Genomic DNA, 22,041 nt, shown 5'->3' on the forward strand with positions numbered 1-22,041 from the left:
CAGCAGATGTTAAAAACTGTCTGGGTTACACGTGCATCACGTCGTGTGCTTCCTAACATGGATATGATTGGAATCTGGGCCTGTTCAAGCGGTGCTGGTATCATTGTTGTTTCTGAGACTTTCCAAATCTTTACTGGATAAAAACGTAGCAACTGATGGATTTAACATTTAGCACTCAGACTGTCCCAGAAAAGGCGGAGGTCTGGAAGTTTATGTGAAGGTCTGTCTTGCTGCTCAAGTCTTGTTCTCTCCATCTGCACCTCAGCCATTTGAAATCTTGGCCTTAACTATTGATCTGTTTGGAAATCAGACTGTTGTTGGCTGCTATCAGCCTCCACCTGCTTCCCCCAGCACATCACCGTCTCTGGTTCAACTTTTATCTGAGCTGCATTTTAATGACGTCTTTCAGATGGATGATTTTCATTGGGACTGGCTTTCTTCTGTGTCTGATGATTTTAAGGCACGCTGCTTGTTTTTAAAACTGACTCAAATTATTTAAAGCCTCACACGCCTTGATCCTAAACACCCAGATAAATCTGCTCTTATTGACCTTTTTTAACTAATAAAAAAGTTTTCCACATCTGCAGTTTTTGCCAACGACCTGAGTGATCACTGCATAGTTGGTGCTGTGAGAAACACTAAACTCTCACGCTCCGAGCCCCGCATCAGTTTTAATGAATATTTAGTATTTAAAATTTTACAGAATTACAAGTTTCACCTCCTGCTAAAAGTTCTACACCAGCAGCTGGACCATCCTCTGCTGACAGTGTGGATGCTGGACCAGTCCCAGACCCAGAGGCTCTAAACCAGGAATTTATTCTTCATTTAGAGCCTGAACCAACATCTTCATCTCTGTCAGCCTCCTGCATCCTCCTCTTCATCTCTGCTTCCTCCTGCATCCTCCTCTTCATCTCTGCTTCCTCCTGCATCCTCCTCTTCATCTCTGCTTCCTCCTGCATCCTCCTCTTCATCTCTGCTTCCTCCTGCATCCTCCTCTTCATCTCTGCTTCCTCCTGCATCCTCCTCTTCATCTCTGCTTCCTCCTGCATCCTCCTCTTCTTCTGTTCTTCCTCCTGCATCTTCCTCTCCATCTCCACTTCCTGCATCTCCCTCGATTTCTACGGCGTACACCTCGGATGTCCCAACCAAAAAAAGGAAAAGGAAAGGTTAGACGTTATGTTATTGTAAATGTACAAAACACATGACAGGTTCGTTAAGTTTGATAAGATTTCTTTTTTCATTTTGTTTCATTCTTTCATTTTCTCCAGTTTTACAGACCTCATGTAAATATTTCCTTTGTTATTTTTCAGAATGCTGAAAACACCGTACACAGAAGATTTTCAAATATGAAGAGATAGTAGACAGGAGAGTTGTAAATGTAAGTAATTTAGCCTGCTGCTGTGCAGATTTGTTTGCATCTTTGGACTTCCCGGATTTGAACTGTGCCTGACTGACTATCCATAAGCTTTTGTATTTGATGAATCTTCACTAATTCAGCCACTGAGTCTGGATTTCGCTCCAAATGGGACATTAAATAGGAACATACCACCTGATGCGACCTGGTCGTGCTGCCTTCCTGATGTTTACTTTCTTTAAAGTCCTCCTGACATCATGCTCAGAAGGAGTGATTGATGTGGAGGTGCTCCTTCCCATTCAGTAACATCTGCTTCAGTTAGTTTTGCTTGTGAGCCACAATGTAAGCAGTGTTGCTTTGCTGACATGCACTCGATGCTGGCAGTACAAGCATTGTAGTGGTTCTTATGTTTTTGTAAACTAATTGTATAATATATTGAGCCATTCAATAGTACACAAATGTTTGTAGGCTCCTTTTTGTATGCAACTTGCATGTCTTTCTTAACTAAATGTTTGTTTATATCATGTTTTTCAGGAAAAAGAAGAAGTTAAAGTCAAGTGGAAGCCCTGCTCAACATGGTATGTAGTAACAACTTTGTTGGACGGGAACAGACATTCATACTGTTGATAAATAGTTATCACCTCAATTTGAACTCATGTATTTGGACTAAAGTAAATTGGGAGCTTTTAGCTGTCAAGCTGCTCCTCTGTGAGGACCTTGATAGCTGTCCACCTCCAAAGTTCATTATGAGTTTTGGAGGTGGACGTGGTCAACACTTTTAAGAGTTGGCGTAAGACTTCACTTCTTTATAGAGCTTATAGTTAGGGCTGGTTCAGCTCAGCCCTTAGTTATGCTGTCATAGGACCAGACTGCTGGGGGTTAGTGTCCCCCCCCCCTCTCTCTCTGTCTGTCTCTTTCAGGGTTATGCAGGCTCAGTATTGGTTGAAGATGCAGTCACGTCTCCTTTTACTAAAAACTCTCCCCCTCTCCCTCACCACCATCTGTAAACATACATGTCTCAGTAATGCAGTTCATGCATGTTACTAACTAAACTTCTTCCCTGGAGTTTCTGTGCTCTCTCATCCAGCAGGTTCTGAAGGATCGTGGCTGCTGCTGTGGTCCTGCTTGACATCTACTACATATATTAATACTCTCTGACTTGATTTGATTCATTTATATTACAATGAAGGTGTATAAAGCATGACATGAATATAGAAGATATTTCATCCTAAAAAATTGTCATATGTCACAACCTAAATTCTCCTATTTTGTGTGTGTGGTTGTTGTTTGTTGTGTTTTTCTCCTGACAGTGGCAAAGTGTGGGATGACACATGGGAACCTGCGCAGTTTTACACACAGTAAACCAGGCACCACAGGTGGCAGAGATCGCACAGTTCACAGCTTATAGTTCAGCATAAAAGTTCAAAATAAAATATTTACTGTACAATTCTAACCAGTTTCAGTCTCTGTTTCACTCTCTAACTGTGGCTTAAGTACATAAAACACTCATGAATCTGATCCATCAATAATATCTTCCCTGCACTCGATATCTCATAGTTTTACATATCAGCCAACATTATTGTCTACATGCTCATAAATATAGAAGTGACTTGGCTATTGTAACATATTGCAAGTTAAAGCAATACTGCACTGCACGTAAAGTAAGTAACATCTTGTATGAGGTGATTAGGGTCAGCAGTGCTGTGTATGGGAGCCTAAAGCAAAGCTAACTGCACCAGTACCAGCTTCACAACATGTTGTATATTATACGTTTCTACCTGTTTGTAATATGTCATCTGTCATGTTTAGATGCAGTGACAATTGCACATTTGGAGTCGTGGTCATATGTGGTTTTTATATACAGGGTATTATTTTTTTCTTTTAATTGTCATTTTTTTCTATTATTCTTGTTTGTTTGCACATCATTATTGTGTGCATATTGCATATGTAACATTACTTTTATTGTTAATATTATTATTAGATACCAAAGATACAATTTGATTAAGGGTTTTCCTGCCAAAATGTCAATAAAAATGCAATTACACGCGTAAACAATAGGATCAAAATACACTTTGAAAAAGTCTGTTGATCAAATACTGATTTTCAAAACATTCTAGAGGAAAATAGAGATAAAATAATCTGAATACTAACAGTGATCTTGGATGATGATGGAGGCTTGAATGGATTATTCTGTTTCAGTCAATAGGTTCATATCTATGACAATAATTTGATAAGTTTAACAGGTTGGTTCAGGCCTGGCAATACAGCAAATATTCACAAACTTTTGTTTTTGAAGAATGTTGATCTTTTTTGGGATGAAGCTATCTGGCAACATGACACAGCCCTTTAACCTCATCTGTATGTCTATCATGTGGCTGTGGTACTGGGTTTTGGTTTGATGCATATGCAGGTTACAGCTGGGGAATGGCAGTATGTTGTGGATTGATTTGGCACGTTCAACCACTGTTACACCAAACTCTCTCACTTATAACATGATCAAGGCCTCTTACCCAGTGTCATGGATTCTCTGTAGTTTTGGGGACACAGGGCCAAAGTCTGAGGCAGTAAGTCAGATCGAAGAAGGCCATGATTCTAAAATGGGAGTTTACTCGTGTCATTGTGTATATCCAGGAATATGTGCCTGAGGATAGTTGTCATGAAATCAATATTAAATCAAAGTATTCCTTAATGACCACAGCTGGCATGAGTTCTCCAAAGCTGCCTGCTGTCTCAGGATCTGTCTCCAAAAAGAACCAGGGAGCGCTAACATGTTATGTTCTACACTGATGAAGAAAATGCACAATAAAGATAGTATAAACTTACTATGTTAAGTAATGTGAAGAGGATGCCTTTAGCTCCTATTGGGTTGGTTCCTTGATCAGTGCAATACAGAATCATTCATCTGGTTTGATGTAATGTCCTTAAAACACGTCAAAATGAGGCTCTGTAGTCTGTGTGGCCTCCACATGCCTGTATGACCTCACTACAACACCTGGGCATGCTCCTGATGAAGTGGCAGATGCTCTCCTGATGGATCTCCTCCCAGACTCCAGGACTAAAGCATCTGCCAACTCCTGGACAGTCTGTGGTGCAGTTGGTGGATGGAGTGAGACATGATGTCCCAGATGTCCTCAAATGGATTCAGGTCTGGGGAATGGGCGGGCCAGTCCACAGCATCAATGCCTTCGTCTTGCAGGAACTGCTGACACACTCCAGCCACATGAGGTCTAGCGCTGTCTTGCATTAGGAGGAACCCGGGGCCACCCGCACCAGCATATAGTCTCACAAGGGGTCTGAGGATCTAATTTCAGCACCTAATGGCAGTCAGGCTACCTCTGCCGAGCACATGGAGGGCTGTGCGGTCCCCCAAAGAAATGCCACCCACACCATTAGTGACCCACTGCCCAACCATCATGCTGGAGGATGTTTCAGGCAGCAGAAGGTTCTCCAATATGTCTCCAGACTCTGTCACAAGTACTTAGTGTGAACCTGCTTTCATCTGTGAGGAGCACAGGGCGCCAGTGGCAAAGTTGCCAATCTTGGTGTTCTCTGGCAAATGCCAAACATCCTGCACGGTGTTGGGCTGTAAGCACAACCCCCACCTGTGGACGTCGAGCCCTCATACCACCCTCATGGAGTCAGTATCTGACCGTTTGAACAGACGTGCACATTTGTGGCCTGCTGGAGGTCATTTTGCACAGCTCTGGCCTTTCTTTCCTACCCCACAGTACCTTTACTTATCTTTTGTTTCCTACTCTTTTACTTAGTCTTTGATCACGGTTGTCTTTCTAGATAATTAATGTCATTTGTTCTGGGGCGAGTCACTGGCTCGGGTGCATTCTGGGACTGTCAGTTCACCAGTGTGCTGGCATGCTTCTTAACAAACACACCACTACAGCAAACATCTCAGTTGTACTTGTTGATTTCTTCAACAAAACACTGAACAAAAAATGTCCCTGTGAGTGTGCTGCCTGGTGCTTTTACATTTTGTGGTAATTTGAGCAGCCCAGAAAGCATCCCATGAATTAAATTATGTTATTGTATCTGAACATGTGCACTAGTCATTAAATTAGATGGGAAAGAATGATTCAGGGTAAACAACTGCACCAAGGGAATTACATTTTTCTTCTCAACATGTAAAATGTCTGTTGATAAGTAATTTCTGAAACAGACATTATAAAAATCACATTAAACAAATGTGATTAACTTTTTATTCTAGCAAACATAACATCAATGATGACACAATCAGTCTTCATCAGAAGTGCTCAAATCACTCTCAGCAGCATCGTCTGGAACGTCCTCCTCCTCCTCAGAGTCCATTTCCAGGAGTGGTTGGTGGCTGAGGATTCTCTTGTACACGTCCTTTACTTTGAGCGTTTCAGCTTTCAGTTCACTTTGTTGTTTTAAACCAGGCTACAGAGTCCTTTCTGTGCATCCTCCGACATGCCAACAAGGGAGGCTGTAAAAACAACAAAAATATTCAATATAAGTAAAACAAACAAACAAACAAACAAACCTCACCTCATAAACACAAGGAATTAGGATCATGTAATTAAACTTTTTTTAAGGGAGAAGGCAGTGTTAGCTAGCAACCCAAATATAGGTAAAAGATCCAGTAAGACTTCAGCATCTGCTATTATTTTCAATCAATTCATCACCAAATGTATAAATAAATAAAAGATGTGCTTACAGTCTGAGGAGATTGTCCCCAACACCACAGATCGCATTCGCAACACTGTCCAGTGATGCTGCATCTCCCTGCAAAGGATCATCTCCTCCTCTCTCAGGCGCCTCACAGCCATCACCTTCTCAAAGACCTTTCTCTTTGTCCGGAGGTCAGCAGCAGCTACAGTTTAACAACATCAGATGGAAAACATAGCAGCATATTATGATTCAAGAACAAAACATCCAACTACTGCTCAGATACTGGGGGTTTGTTTAAAAAGGATATTTAGAAATCAAGAGCTTACGTTCACTTGTGCTCTGCCAGGGCCAAACGTCGGTCTGCATGAGGGCATCACTGGATACGATTTGCTTTGTTGGTTCAGCGAGCTTGTTGTAGTCGTCAACAGCAGCCGCCAAGCGTTTCTTCTCATCTAAGATGACCTTGTGAATTCTGTGTCGCCTCTTGTTGCTATCTGTAAATAATCATAAAAAGGAACACCTTCACATAATGCATATATTTACATTTTAATCTACACTCATCAATTCGTTTGCTAGAACAAATTCCATCCAGCTTAAACAAACCTGCATCTGATTTTATTCTGTTTACAAAGTAGCTGTACGAGCTGTACAAACTGAGCATCAAACGGTCCGTTTCAAAGAAACTGTGACACCATTTTGTCTGTAAAGACTTTGTGTTCGCACTCTGATGATGACGACAAGCTCCTCTACTTGTGCCTGCAACGCTCCAAGGCTGCCATCAGTTTGATCCGTTTCTAAGTGAGAGGAATATTAATCAGAACACAGGATGAGTAACAGTCACCAAACTACAGTGGACTCTGTAATCACTGACTTGATGATATTCATTATAAGACATCTGGAGCCTTCATGTGCTGCATTATCATGAGATAACAAGTATGTTGGTGTTCAGCTTTATAAAACCAACTAGTACGACATCACTTCAACCCAGGTCCAATCCAATTTGATCAAACGCAACAACTCTGCCATCAATTCTGCTTTTACAAGGCTTATTTTTCATTGTTTGTTGACACTGTCAGAAAGATCTTAACTCTAAGTTCTTTAATGAGGCCATGGTGGGTCCTGTTGTTATACACGAGTGCATTATATTGAGACTCACCTTCAGCCCATTGCTGCAGTGTGTCGTCATCCACACCCAGCTCATTTCTGCTCGCATTCAGGCTCTCCACTTGTTCTCTAAGGATCCTTATGATCTAAGAATACATTAATAAATGTCATTCATATGGACATTTTTAGAGTACTGGTGTTTTCCCCCATTACCACACACATTAAAATGGGTGTTGAAAAAATGACCTTTAGATATCTCTGGCTCAAAGTGCGGCCCAGTTGTTCCACTTTCCTTTTGTTCCAGCCCAAAGCCAGGAGGCTCAGCATGTCTGTTCGCCCTGCATTTCAGTTAGTATACAAATAAGAATGAATGAGCAGGAGACTGAGTGGAATCTCACACACAGACACACACCTGCTTTAGACATGTACTTCGTTGTGATGGCCGCCCTAGACAGGAAACTGTTTACTTGCTCCACCTCTTCTCCAACTGTAGAACCGGCCCCATCCTGAAACGCACCTCCCCATTTGATCTATAGAAAGGAGGTCACAATACATGACTGCTGAATTCATTCAACCTTATAACTAAATGTCTTAAACGTATCCAAGACTACAAGCTGCAGTATACCTCGCACATCCAAGTGTGAGCTTTTGCATGCATGACGGGGAGAAAAGGACGCATTGACAAGAGGTTCCTCAGCTCAGGGCACTGCTGAGCCACGCTGGTTAAATATGGGAAATATTTACAGGCCACATTGGCGCAAAGGAACATAATATGTCCTGGGACGCTAGCTGCCAACTTCCTCTGGAGAAAAAGGGGGTAAGCAAAGATCTCCCCTCGAAACATGTTCAATGCAGCTAGGAGGACTAACAGCAAACAAACAGCTATTTCCATGCCCTCTTCATCCAACTTCCCAGTGGACTTTTTGCTCGACTCCTTTGCTGCAGTCCAAGATGAAGATCCACACAACCCTTTCCCTGGGACCTATACACTCAAAGACCCGACGTGATTACGCCCTATCAGGGACAAACTTTTTAACACTAATGCAAAAGAATCAGCTGAATTAGCCTTAAGTCACGTTCACACAACACCTCATAAAAACCACGTTTTTATTTTTTTAAATACACATGGTGACAAAATTAAGTATGCATTAAGATAAAGTCAAGTAAATAGTATTACGACAACACCAAGAGAAAAACAAAATAAATATCCACCCATCCAAATATGTATCCACACACACACACGTATGAGTATATGGTTATGGCGTTAACGTCATTTTAACAAGATTAACGCTGACAGCACTGATATATATGTGTATCTTACATCATTTGTGTGTCTCTGGATGTATTTCACAAACTCAGCAACTTCCTCATCTTTTTCAATGAAGACACCTTCAAAGTTCCCCTGCTCTGAAGTGCTGAACGAACACAGTGACAGTTGTTTGAAAAGAAACATCAAAATACAATTTTTGTACAAATCCATATTTGATTTATGTCCACAATGCATAACGTACCTTGCATTTGATTGAAAGCGATAAAGCTTGCGGTTTCCATCAACTGACACGGCGAGCATGTCTGGAGTGCAGGCAGGGCAGCTAAAGCATGGCTCCTTGCACATCCTGTCCACCTCACACTTTACAGCACTCCACTCCAAGAAACTTTTACTGAAGGCATCAGCTGATATTCGGCCAGTCTTTTAAGTAGAGGACAAACAACAGAATATTCAAGGACAGTCATCATAAACATTGATTTGCACAATTTCCTTAAACTTGACAAATTTAGAAACTCACCCTTCCAAAATGGGCTGTTCGTTCATCCAGCACTTTGACAAACGCCTTAAGTGACATCCCTGCTGCAGCTTCTTAATGTCATAGAAAGACTGAAAGACATCCATTGAAAACAGGGTGCAGAAATTTAAGGTGCCAGGCCAATATCCACCACCCTGGAAGTCCTTAACTGAGGGGGACCACATTAGGTCACAGCTGGTGCAGCTGAACACTGGCAGTGCAAGGTTATAACGGCCTTTAGGAAGGATAAGGAGAAATCCAGTCATGGCTCAACAAAGACATTCATTTGTTTCATGTTGTGAAGATTTCATGTTGTTTTCAAAGCGGTCTGGTAAATCCAAATGACCTTTGACAGATGCCCACATATACTGCGGGCCGAGGGTAATTCAAAACAATGTAGCAATGTACAATTTGCACTAAAACCTGCAAACACATCTATTGTGTATGTAGTGTGTGACAAAAGAGCAGCTTACCATTTATGGTTACAAGAGCCACAACTGCACCGGGTGAAACCTCAACGTTACCTGCTGGGCAGTCACACACAGTCTGGCCTTTGCACAGGCAACAGCCGAACTAACATTAAAACACACAATATATACAAAAAGAATTGGAAATTAAATGAAACCTGCCCCTCCCTTCCTTCCCTCCCCATCTCCAGCTGCCTCCCTCTTCCCACTCCACCACAACCACCCACACATGTAGGGCCTTGGAGTAGGGGTATGTCACCAGGGTGCAGAGGAGGCTACCCCCCCCCCCCCGTCCCCTTCCGGCTGCCTGTGCCTCAATTTTATCCCACAACTTAGACATTCACATTACTCACACTCTCATTACGCATACATATAGGATCTTGGGGGTGGGCACGCTACACGGAGTCCAAGTTACCATCAGGGTGTACACCTCACCCCTGGCGTCGTTTCCCACCTCTCAATTTTGAATACACGTAGACATTGAGGGCTAGCAGGAGGGACTATGCGCTTACCTACTGCTCTCTGGCAGGTAGCTCCAAGCCCTCCTGGGTTTTAATTGCACCTTAGAACACACATGCATCAACACTACAATGAGCGGGTGGAGGGAGGTTTGGAGTCTTCTCTCACCCCCGTTCTCTGCGGCCTGCTGGAGCAGGGGGGCTAGGAGGAGGAGTTGGCCGTCCGACTGCGGTCTGGGGTGTGGGGCCTCCCTGCTGCTGCGGAGTCGGGGCGGTCTGCCTCTCCCCACCGCAGGGAAAAGGGTAACACCACCTGGGTCTGGGTGCAGTTCCCCCTCCAGGGGCAAGGGTACCTAGACCCGGTTTGTAGAGTACGCTTGGGGAGTGTGACCGTGTGTACAGCGTCTCTTTATGTCTGTCTCCATGTTGGTTGAGTGTGGAGTAAGTGCATATGAGAGCATGAGGGTGGGAATGGATGTTTGTGTCTGTGTGTGCCTGTATGTCTGTGTCTATATGTCAGGTTGGGTATCAGACGCCACCTCTCTGGGGACACCTCAGGCCCTCCAAGGTTTGGAGGCCTATCTCCACCCACCACCACTTCCCCTGCCAGTGGCGGACTCCCTCAGGTGTCGGTGCGTTGGTGGTTCTTTGTGTCTGGGGGTGGGCGTCCGGGTACACACCGGCTCACTCCTTGGCGGCCGCTTATCGGGGCCTGGAGCCTGGGGCTCGCTTGGGCCACTTCGGAGGTGGGGTGCCCCCGGCCTCTCGGCCTGGGGCTCGGTCACTCAGGCACAGCTGGCTGCCGGCGGAGCTCACGGGCGCGTCACTGCAACTCCCCCTGGCTTCTGCTCCGCGGCTGCTGAGTGAGCCCTCATCTGGGACTCTCCTCAGCTCTTACTGGGACAGTGGCGCGGCTGCCCCTCTGTTGGTCTTCATTGGTCTCTAGTGTTCTGGGGGCCTCTGGATGTCTGGAGTTTTGATCTCCTCCATACCTGGTTCATGCCCTGGAGGACGGGGCTGTGGCCCCCCCACACTCCCTAGCAGATCGTTACATGGAGAAACCTTTGGAATACAAGCATGCTGATCCACACAGGTGTACACACGGGTATTCACAGACGCGGACTAAAGCTTTCTTGGCTGCTGCCTCAAAGCACATTGTGCGCTGTCTATCTTGCGTGCTGCACAATATCGTTTATTATTTAGTATCTACTGATATCTACTGCTAGCTGGTTTATTGTGATGGTGCCGTTTTTTTTTTATTATTATGTTGCTCTTTGTTGTTTGCTTTCTCTTCTGTTTTTTTTTTTCTCCATACAGGTGACCCAGGTGCTTTGTTTTTTTTGTTTTTGTTTTTTTTTTTGTCTTTCTTCCCCCCCTTCTCACCGTCTCTTCTCCCATTTGGTTTTCTTTCTCTCCCTCTCTTTCTTTCATTCTTTCCCCCTGTCCTATCCTCCAGTCATGTCTGTCCCGTTTGTAGCAACTGAAAATAAAATAAATTCATAATTATAATAAAGGTCAATCAAATGGACCAATATGGCAAGGCCATGATGATCCACTTGGTAAAATAAAAAAAAAAATTAAAAAAATTAAAAAAAGGAAATTAAATGAAACACAATAAATATACAATAACAGCACACACTCATAGTACATAGCAAGAAATGCATAAGACTTAAAAACCGTACCTATTGGCCTGTGAAACTCTGATGAAGGCTGCAAAAACCCTCCTGTTACTGCCTCTCTGCTGTGCAGGACAAAGCGTGTGTGAACTGCAATATCACAGTCAGCACAAAGGAATGGAAGAGGCAGGCAGTCCAGACACCTCACAACTACTTGTTTGCCACACTGACACACACGGTGTGACTGTGGATCCAGAGTAGCTAACATATTGTCTATAAGACAAGGCCTGGCCTCTTTCCACTTTTGCGAGGACACCATGTTTCTGATCTCCCAGTGAGTAGCAGCTGACTCAGACGACGTCTCACAAGTCATGGCTGCGTCCTCTTCTCCATCCTCCAACAACTGAAGGAGCTCCTGACGAAGCACCTCAGTTCCACACACTAACAGAAAAAAAATAAAGAAACTCTTCCACAAAGTGAAAAACACTCTAGGCAGTATGTTTCTTAGGCCTGCACAAAAGCCCTGCCTAACTCAACTATAACAACAAATATAAAAGTAAAGGAATCACAACATATAAAAGAAGGTAAAGTACCTTTTGTTGGGTTGACACTGGCAACATAACTAGGTTCTTCACGTGGACACTGATGCTGATCTGCAGACACTGGGGGGGAAAAAGAGATCGAAGAATATTTAATTACTCAAATTTTTTGGTGAAAACAAGTTGTGAGATAAAATCAATGGTTGTGAGAACACTGACCACATGGCAACTAGTACTTCGACTGGATGATGGTCTTTGAGGAATAAAATCTCCCTGTCTGTCATGTTTTTTGCAGCGCACTGGTCTTGGCTGAGGTTCACTCTGTGCATCATTCTACACAATTAACAAGGAAAAAATGCAACACCTAAAATACAGTCTATGATTAAAGCGTGGTGGGGGCGGCATCACAGGCATGGGCAGAAAAAAACCAAAACAAAACGTTCATGCTGAGCCACAGCTGTAAAAGCTGCTGGTCATGATGTCGGTTTGTATATGTGGTGAGAGGGAAATATGAAGATGAAACCAGGAGATGTCCTTACTGGATCATCAGAGCTGAACAGGTGATGGAGAAACAGGTTTACCTTTTAGGTGACATGAATGAGTTGAGGTTATGAACTGTTTCTGAGAGACAAATAACATCAGTCTGTGTCTGTCTCGCTTTTCATAAATAATTATCTGAAGCTTACAACCAAAGTTTTTATCTGATGTAAAATGTATAGAAATCCTACATATACCAACAAGACTGTACATCACTGTCACAACAGTGTTTGTTTTCATTCAAAGGCTTTATGGCTTTAATACCTGGGGGGGCCGGTCTCTAGTCAAAATGCCCGGGCCGATTTTTTGTCCCAGTCCAGCCCTGGCCAACAGGGAAACAAACGCCGACACTGCGGTGCAAGTCTCGGACGACAGTACACCTAAAGCTGGGCAAACACTGCAATTTTCAAACTGCACGATTGGCTCGCAGGGGTTAGAAGTTGGTAGGTCACGATGCAGGTCTCACACTATACCGCCCGATGCTCTGATGCGACCTGAGTGCTCACACTGTGCCTCCATAAAATGAAGGTTATAACAGAAAATCTGTCGCTCTCTCTGTCTTTCACTCACACAGACACACCACCACCATCAACTTTGCTAAATTGCTAATGAAAAACATTAATCAGGCAGCTGTGATTGAGCAGCAGTGTAAATCCAACTATTTTCACGGTTGTTGTGGTCGTGATAATTTTGTGATGCCACATGGAAAAGGCTCGGATGAGCTTTCCAAAGTTCTACAAGTTGTGCCTCCATCGCTTGTGTCCAGATCACACGCTGCACAGCCGTGCTGCTCCGTCTTTTTCACCGACGTTCACGTGTTTGCGCGTGAGCAGTGTGAGCGGCTGCGGTGACACCCTCACGAGCGAGCAATGTTTGTTTCCCTCAGAGAAATAAAAAAAGGCTGCAAAAGTACAGGGAGGAATGGGAAAAGGGAAACACCTGGCTGGAAAAGGTCACCATAACACCTATAAAGCGCACTGCACTGTGTGCCGGCGCACTTTTTCCATAGGCATGCTTCTAATGGTGGGCACATGAAGAACATGAGGGGCGTGAAAGCTCGGGGAACCCTTAACCACTTTCTTGTCCACCAGGCCACGGCAGAAGCAGATATGGTAAACACTGGTTTGTTTTTTTAAACCCTCTGGTTAAGGTTAATATGGGCATGTGCAGTGAATATCAGCGCTATGTGGCCAGAAGTGTGATAATATAATTTATTTTGTGTAATAAACAACTGCAAGGATAGATGATTACAACAAATAGATGAGTAATACATAAAAGTAATACATAGATGAATAATGATGATGAGTTATGATGCATAATCATGGGAACAAGCGGGTTTACAAATGGGAGCAAAAGCTGAAATAATACCTCAACTGAAGCCAATTTACTAAATGCACTAAATGTGCACTGTTACAAGAATATTTTTTTTCTATTGTTTTCTATTAATTTATATAATTTTAAGTTAAGCAGGACAGAGTTCTTTTAAAGAAAGATTTACTTATATTCTCAAAAGTTAAGCATGACAGGCTTCTGTTTAAGAAAGAGACCTGTTTTACTGTGTTAATGTTGCCATTTTGAGCTAAAAATAAATGGCCAAATGATCATTTGTTTCCCATGTGTTCATATCACAAAGAATATGCATCTACTTAAATCAAATTCAAGTCAAATGGTTAAAAAAAATAATTTCACACACAAAAAAAAGAGCTAAAAAATTCACCACACTGGGAAGGGTGAAGACAACTGGGTTGCCCGGCCCTGGCCACGAGGTGTCGCTTATTTATTTCTCAGGGAGTTGGCAACCCTATGTTTACATGATCGAAATAACTTGAACGCAAACAAACAAAGAGGAAGACCGCACCGGAAGGAAAAAACTACAAGTCCCAGCATCCTCTGTGTTTAGGGAGGAGTAGTGAAAGTGAAAGTATTGAGCCTCCGTTGAGAGGAGAAGGAGGAGGAAGGTGGAGCTGAGGCAGGTGAGCAAAGGCGTAGATTTTGCATGGACGGGAGGGACGTGTCCCCACCAATAATTTGATCTCTTCGAGAAAAGAAAAACAAACCCAATAGAAAGAAAGAAAAAAACAATCGGTCAACGTCTCATTCACCCAGCGGTGCAGAAAGAGTTAAATTACGTTCTCTACTGGAGTCCTACGTCATGTGACAAATATGGCCAATGTGATTGGCTGTGCCTTTCAGGGAGCTCTGTTTAGTTTTAGCAGCGGCAAGCCTGCGCTGCTAGGGCCTGCAAGGACAAGAGGTGGGTGGCAGCAAAAAGGAAGAACCTGGATATAAGAAAGTGTTTTTCAAAGAAACCTGTAAGTTACTTAAAGTCAAGTTCACTCATAAAATGTGTCCGTCACAATAACATTACAGGCTATGCTAGGCTTTGGCCCACATCAGTCTAAAATTCTATGTAACCATGAATAACGTGTTTTGGAAACTAACTGCAGCACTATTGGTTCTCTCAGTCTCAGAGTAGCATTTCTAATTTTGATTGAAACTGTCAGAGAAAACGGCAGCGTCGAGCGAGCAAGGATATTAGTTTACAGAGGCTGTTAAAATTATATGTCTGACGTTAAAATGTTGGTGACACAATAATTTCACTCTAATGGCACTGAAATATTCATAGGGTTCATTTTTGAGACAAAATATAACGAGGTAGTCATGATTTTGCAAATATTCCACCTTGTAGTGCAGTTTGCACAAATTGTTTTAAAAATGCACTCAGCCTACAAACATTACTGATGAGTCAAGATCTGCACAAAGTGACAGAAACACTGAAGCAGCTCCACATTTTATTCTTATTGTCACGTAGGTTCTATTTGTCAAGTGACAGAAGAACCAACACAAAGCTCAGAGAGTAATGGTGACACAAGATCACAGGTGAAAATAAAAAACTTAAAATAACCCGGTTGCACAAATATGCACAACCTTAAACTAATACTTTGTTGCAGCACCTTTGCCTTTTATCACTCTAATCTGTCCTTTTGGGTAGGAACCTATTAGCATGGCACATCTTGATGTGGAAATATTTGCTCACTCTTCTTTGCAAAATTCACATATAAAACTATGAATTGTAATTTTAAATGGTTTAAAAGCAGGTAGAATAGCACATGTAGGCAAGTATACTTCTCCTTTTTTATCAAGAAGCAAAGACAAAAAGGGGAACAAAAGAAACAGGGCAGGGTTTGGTGGTTGAATCATCCGTCGCCACCAATGCCAAAACCAAATCTACGCCCTTGCAGGTGAGTGTTAACATGAATGTTTCTTCTTATGACATAAAATAATTCCACGCTGTTCGTGTCTGTGGGTGAAATGTGAGGCCGGTCGGCTCCTCTGAGCGCTGGTTTCCTGTAAGTAGAGAGGAAGTGAGTTTAGCTGAGCCTCCGTTTAGTGTGAGAGAGCAGGAGGAGAGTGAGAGCTGTGCTGAGGCAGGGTGAGTGTTAACACCGCTCTGACATTACTGTGTCTCTGTGGCGGGAACAACAGGCTCCGTCAGTGGAGGCAAAAATAATCAGACTTTGGTTTTTCAAAGGAAACAACTTTATGTCGGAAGTTCCCGCACGCTCATTGGATAACGATGTGTCAATCCCGAGCTATTAGCCAATGAGCGTGCGGATTCACAGAAAGACCCGCCTTTATCACGGGACTTTAAAAACTACAATGGCGACAGAAACTCCGTGAGTGGAGTTCAGGGTGACGTTATGAAACTGTGACGTTTGAGCCACTTCCTGTTCTCAGTCCCAGCGTCCTGATCACCGAGGTTTCTGTTGCTCTGATATCTGATATTGATTATATTGGTAAACAGGCTGTAGCATAAACATCAGGTCTGTTCTGAAAACTGGCTTTATTTTTTCAAAGTAAGGGAATATCTGTGGTCTGATACCGCGGGCTCATGGGCTAAGGACTTGGATTGACAAGTCAAGCGCAGATGATTGTGTTGTTTCTTATAAAGGCTTGTGTGTGTGTGCCTTCCTGTGTGTGTCCTTGTGTCAGTGGAACTGAATCAGTGTGTTAGAGAAAGTGCTCCTCTGCTGTGCCGTCATCGTGTGGATGCTTCTTTTAAAGTTGGAACTCATGTTTTTATGATCTGCTTCATTTCATTGAACCTTTATTTCTAACCATGAAGTCCCTTTGAGGTTACAGCCTCCTGGTTAGGTTTAGGCTGTTATTGTGCTTCAGGCTGAAATATGAGGAGTAAGGAGTGGGGCTGGTTAGCCCTCATGACCCTCACCATAACACATACGTCACAGGACAGTGTTTACCACAGAAACTCCATGAAATGATCAATGAGAACTTTAGAAACCCGTCAGTGTGATGCTTCCAGTACAACAGCACCTCTGAGTGTGTGTGTTTACCTCTCAGACTAACTCCACCCTGACATCAAGAAGATGGAGGAAGAGGATGGAGCAGGATCTGCAGCATCCAGCTGTGTGTCTGTGAGGAGTGACTGGTCCAAAGGAAGACCTCCAGTGTTCAGTAATGAACCTGCAGCAACAATGTAAGAGAGCTGCTGACTCATTTATTCAGTGTAAATAATGATTTTTGATGCAATGGGAGAAAAATGACAAAAACAGTTTAAAAAAAAAAAAAAAAAAAAGGATTAAAATATTACAAACTATATTTTTTTGAGTTTCCTGATGTAGCACAAAAATATATGAACATAACTGTATATAGGACAGATATTTTACGGTTCTTTTAGGCAGCACCAAAAAACAAAAATACTATTTTTAAGCTGTTTGAGGTAGTGAGTCAACATGTCACACTGGGTCAAAGGTCAGGGAGTAAAAGTGTGATTTAAAGGAGGTTTAAAAGCAGCGAGTGAAGGAGCCTGTCGAGGTAAATCGTTCCATAACTGATCAAATTTAGCTGGTGGACCTCTGTGTGAAATCAAGCATCTGGTTCACAGAGAGGATGACCCTCAAATGGGCTGTACAACATTACGGCAAGCAGAAGAAGCATTCGCATGAAAGCTGAGACTACGGCCATGTGTAACAGCATCTAGTTGAAATTGTTTCTCTGAAGGGCAGTGGAGATGGACTGTGCAGAAGCTAAGATAACCTCTACTGAAAAAAATTATTGATCATTGATCAAAAGTAGACACACTAATGTAGGACATGGCACTGTCAAAATGAAACAGGAAGTGAACACAGAGACACAATACTAACACAGTACAGAGGGAACACAGAAACCAAAACCTCAGAACTAGAAAATCTTAATCAGAATGAAATTGTAACAAAAGACAAGAACAATCAAAACAAAACTACTGAGTCCACAGACTCGGGACATACATCGGCTCAAACTGTGGTCATAAATATTTTGTAGTTGTAAATCAGACTGTAGTTGTGAACTGAGTTTTGTAACATTGTAAAACAAAATATCTGAAAAGTTTATGTTTTTGCGTTCATTGGTTTGTGTGTGTAAAAATGTAAAAATGTAATAAATGTAAGAAACATTAGAACTACTTTTGCTGACACAACGTTTGGCGAGCACTGCAAGTTGTCACTTTAAACCAGTCACTGATATAAAGAGAGCACCTTGTTCCAGGGCATCTGAGCATGGAGGGAAAGCTTTATGCAGGAGATGGTAAGAGCTGTTGGGACTAAAGAAACTGAGCAGAAAACTACAGACATCTGGAAACTGAGTTGTTAATTCTCAGTGGGATCAGCAGGACTAGCAAAGCTCCACCATGACAGTCATCTGATTGACTGAACCCATCCAAACATCACTTCATGGACCTTTAGCTTGTGTCTGTGTGTGGACAGTCATAACATGAGCTAATTATTCATTACTCCTCCACAGAGTGGACCAGCAGAGAGCAGAGGTTTCCACTGGTCAGTCTGCACAGCAACATCAAACACACCTGGACTCTGTGGTTATGGTTTGTAGTACTACGTTTACATTTGTTCTTTTCAGTCACCTCTATGCTGCACTTTGTGGACCAGAGGATTGTCAGTGTGTCCAACATAAATCAGAGTTTGGGCTCCATGATTTCAGTCAGATTGGGGTGACTGTAGCTCAGGAGGTGAGCAGGTCAGCTACTAGTCAGAAGGTTTGTGAATCAAACCCTGGCTGGCAAATGTACTGGGTAATGTACGAAACCCAAGCTGCCCTCTGATGCATCCATCAGAGTGTGAAAGAAAGTATTTAAGCATAGAACAATGTGCTTTGTTGAATGAGGCATGTTGTATAAACTGCTTTGTGTGCACAGAGTATCAAAGAGAGCTATATAAGAACCAGTCCATTTACCACTGGGTAATTCATATAGTCTTCTTTTCCAGCGGCTGGAGGACAACATCACCATGTTTGTGAAGAACGAGCTGAAGAAGATCCAGAAGGTTCTGAGTCCAGATCACCCAGAAACTTTAAAGAGCCAGATGGAGGATGAGGAGATGTTTGAAGGTGAGGATGAAGATGAAAGAAAGAGCTGCAGAGAAGCATTTCTGAAGATCACACTCCACTTCTTGAGGAGACTTAAGCAGCATGAGATGGCTGACCATCTGCAGAGCAGTAAGAGAATTTCTCTAAAGACTGAATATTGATCTTTCCTAATAGCTCAAGAAATGGACCAATAGACATTCATCCTTTCAGGGTACTGAGAGGCTGTGATATTTATTGTATAATATTTATTCTGAATTTCTTACCTTCAGAAATATTTGCTCCACTCTGTAAACGTGAACTTAAAGCCCAACTGAAGAAGAAGTTCCAGTGTGTGTTTGAGGGCATCGCTAAAGCAGGAAGCCCAACCCTCCTGAATCAGATCTACACAGAGCTCTACATCACAGAGGGAGGGACTGCAGAGGTCAATGAGGAACATGAGGTCAGACAGATTGAAACAGCATCCAGGAAACCAGACAGACCAGAAACAACAATCAGACAAGAAGACATCTTTAAAGCCTCACCTGGAAGAGACGAACCAATCAGAACAGTGCTGACAAAGGGAGTGGCTGGCATTGGGAAGACAGTCTTAACACAGAAATACAGCCTGGACTGGGCTGAAGACAAAGCCAACCAGGACATCCAGTTCATATTTCCATTCACTTTCAGAGAGCTGAATGTGCTGAAGGAGGAAAAGTTCAGCTTGGTGGAACTTGTTCATCACTTCTTTAATCAAACTAACCAATCAGGAATCTGCAGGCTTGAAGACTTCCAGGTTGTGTTCATACTTGATGGTCTGGATGAGTGTCGACTTAATTTGGACTTCAACAAAACTAAAATCCTGACTGAAACCAGAAAATCCACCTCATTGGATGAGCTGCTGACAAACCTCATCAGAGGGAACCTGCTCCCATCTGCTCACCTCTGGATAACAACACGACCTGCAGCAGCCAATCAGATCCCTCCTCAGTGTGTCGACATGGTGACAGAGATCAGAGGGTTCACTGACCCACAGAAGGAGGAGTACTTCAGGAAGAGATTCAGAGATGAGGAGCAGGCCAGCAGGATCATCTCCCACATCAAGAAAGCTCGAAGCCTCCACATCATGTGTCACATCCCAGTCTTCTGCTGGATCACTGCTACAGTTCTGGAGGATGTGCTGAAAACCAGAGAGGAAGGAGAGCTTCCCAAGAACCTGACTGAGATGTACATCCACTTCATGGTAGTTCAGGCCAAAGTCAAGAGGATCAAATATGATGGAGGAGCTGGGACAGATCCCCACTGGAGTCCAGAGAGCAGGAAGATGATTGAGTCTCTGGGAAAACTGGCTTTTGATCAGCTGCAGAAAGGAAACCTGATCTTCTATGAACCAGACCTGACAGAGTGTGGCATCGATATCAGAGCAGCCTCAGTGTACTCAGGAGTGTTCACACAGATCTTTAAAGAGGAGAAACAACTGTACCAGAACAAGGTGTTCTGCTTTGTTCATCTCAGTGTTCAGGAGTTTCTGGCTGCTCTTCATGTCCACCTGACCTTCATCAATTCTGGACTCAATCTGCTGGAAGAACAACAAACAAGCTCTCAGACAGAGAAATACTTTTATCAGAGTGCTGTGGACAAGGCTTTACAGAGCCCCAATGGACACCTGGACTTGTTCCTTCGTTTTCTCTTGGGTCTGAAGACTAATCAAACTCGTTTGCAAGGCCTGATGACACAAACAGGAAGTAGCTTAAAGACAAATCATGAAGCAGTTCAGTACATCAAGGAGAAGCTCAGTGAGAATCTGTCTGCAGAGAAAAGCATCAATCTGTTTCACTGTCTGAATGAACTGAATGATCGTTCTCTAGTGGAGGAGATCCAACAGTCCCTGAGTTTAGGACGTCTCTCCACAGATAAACTGTCTCCTGCTCAGTGGTCAGCTCTGGTCTTCATCTTACTGTCATCAGAAAAAGATCTGGATGTGTTTTACCTGAAGAAATACTCTGCTTCAGAGGAGGCTCTTCTGAGGCTGCTGCCAGTGGTCAAAGTCTCTAAAAAAGCTCTGTAAGTTATAAAGTTTTTATTATTTAATTTATCGTAATTTTATTTATGATGATTCATGTCTTTCTTAGGCTGAATAGCTGTAACCTGTCAGAGAGAGCATGTGAAGCTCTGTCCTCCTCTCTTCAACTAGAAGACTGTGAGCTCAGAGCTCTAGAGCTGAGTAACAACAACCTCCAGGATTCAGGTTTGACAATACTGTTTTCTGGACTGAAGACTGGAAACTGGAAACTGGAAACACTCAGGTCAGATATTGTTGTTTGTGATTTGACTTGAAATTTGCAACTTAAACGCTACATTTATTTTTATACTGACATATCCTTACTTTGAAATCTCTTTCAAAGGGGTTTTGTCTAAAACCATTTAAAACCAGATTTTTAGTCAGTTAAATCTCATTGAGTTACAGTAGTTATGCTATCAGCTGCTAACAGTCATTTGCTTGTGCAAGAAGTTGAGAAAGTGTCAGAAATGAACAGATAAATGACTACAGGGCAGGATAGATAAACTGCAACAGTGGGGTTTGACAGTGATCTGGTCAAGTTATTCAACTCTCAAAATGAGGAACTTCAGGGAAAAAACTACCAAGAGAAAATACTTGTGATTGGTTGGTAGATCTGTCATGGAAAAACACACTGCTATAAACTTCTGTTTTGTTATTGTCAAAATCACTGTAATATAATCACTGTACCTGTCATTAGTGATGGGACGTTCTGTATCGAGGCTTCGGAGCGTGTGTCGAGTAATGGAGGGGGCGTTTCCGCGAAGCGCGTATCGAGGCTTGCTTCATTTATGGGAGGAGCTGAAAATGATGACGTCCGAAGCCTCGCTGCCCGGCTGTACCACGTGACTGGTTCATGAAGTGGTTCGAACTTTGCCGCGAGATATGACAGAGATATAAACCCCTCAGACTTCATTCAAAATGTGGGTGTTTGATGGAGAGCTGCGGTTAGTGAGAGTTTGGAGACCGTTTGGAGGTTTATGAGAGTGAGGAGAGAAAGTCAGGAGAGAATGGAGCCAGCTAAGAAGAGGAGGATGTCCTCCCCTGTGTGGGAACATTTTGATCTTATTCCAAATCAAATCACTTTTATTGTCACATCACATGTGCAGGCACACTGGCACAGCA

At 43.0% G+C, this 22,041-nt stretch overlaps 2 protein-coding genes and 1 long non-coding RNA gene across 3 annotated transcripts in view; 1 reads left to right on the forward strand and 2 right to left on the reverse strand.

Annotated features, from left to right (window-relative positions):
- Nucleotides 1-9,006, reverse strand: part of LOC120746713 — a 53,087-nt gene extending 44,081 nt beyond the window's left edge. The window contains exons 1-6 of the mRNA XM_040052155.1: nt 8,890-9,006; nt 8,614-8,792; nt 8,424-8,517; nt 7,515-7,632; nt 7,349-7,440; nt 7,155-7,248 (exon numbers count right to left, since the gene is read on the reverse strand). Coding sequence (XP_039908089.1) covers nt 7,155-7,248; nt 7,349-7,440; nt 7,515-7,632; nt 8,424-8,517; nt 8,614-8,792; nt 8,890-8,946 — 634 coding nt within the window. The 5' untranslated portion in view covers nt 8,947-9,006. The remainder of the gene's footprint in view (nt 1-7,154; nt 7,249-7,348; nt 7,441-7,514; nt 7,633-8,423; nt 8,518-8,613; nt 8,793-8,889) is intronic.
- The window catches only part of LOC120746673 (NLR family CARD domain-containing protein 3-like), a 51,413-nt gene extending 30,138 nt beyond the window's left edge, over nt 1-21,275 (forward strand). Inside the window, exons 5-9 of the mRNA XM_040052098.1 lie at nt 18,303-18,381; nt 18,782-19,010; nt 19,151-20,777; nt 20,990-21,163; nt 21,263-21,275. Of these exons, the coding sequence (XP_039908032.1) occupies nt 18,379-18,381; nt 18,782-19,010; nt 19,151-20,777; nt 20,990-21,163; nt 21,263-21,275 (2,046 nt within the window). The 5' untranslated portion in view covers nt 18,303-18,378. The remainder of the gene's footprint in view (nt 1-18,302; nt 18,382-18,781; nt 19,011-19,150; nt 20,778-20,989; nt 21,164-21,262) is intronic.
- LOC120746721 lies at nt 9,296-12,341 on the reverse strand. Its single transcript, XR_005698920.1, has 4 exons — nt 12,186-12,341; nt 12,021-12,089; nt 11,494-11,868; nt 9,296-9,459 (listed from the first exon to the last, which is right to left on the reverse strand). It is a non-coding gene; the product is annotated as an uncharacterized LOC120746721 (long non-coding RNA).
- Nucleotides 21,276-22,041: the final 766 nt, after the last annotated feature.

This window comes from Simochromis diagramma, unplaced genomic scaffold (genome assembly GCF_900408965.1).
Source record: "Simochromis diagramma unplaced genomic scaffold, fSimDia1.1 OVJJ01000389.1, whole genome shotgun sequence".
NCBI classification, from domain to species: Eukaryota; Metazoa; Chordata; class Actinopteri; order Cichliformes; family Cichlidae; genus Simochromis; species Simochromis diagramma.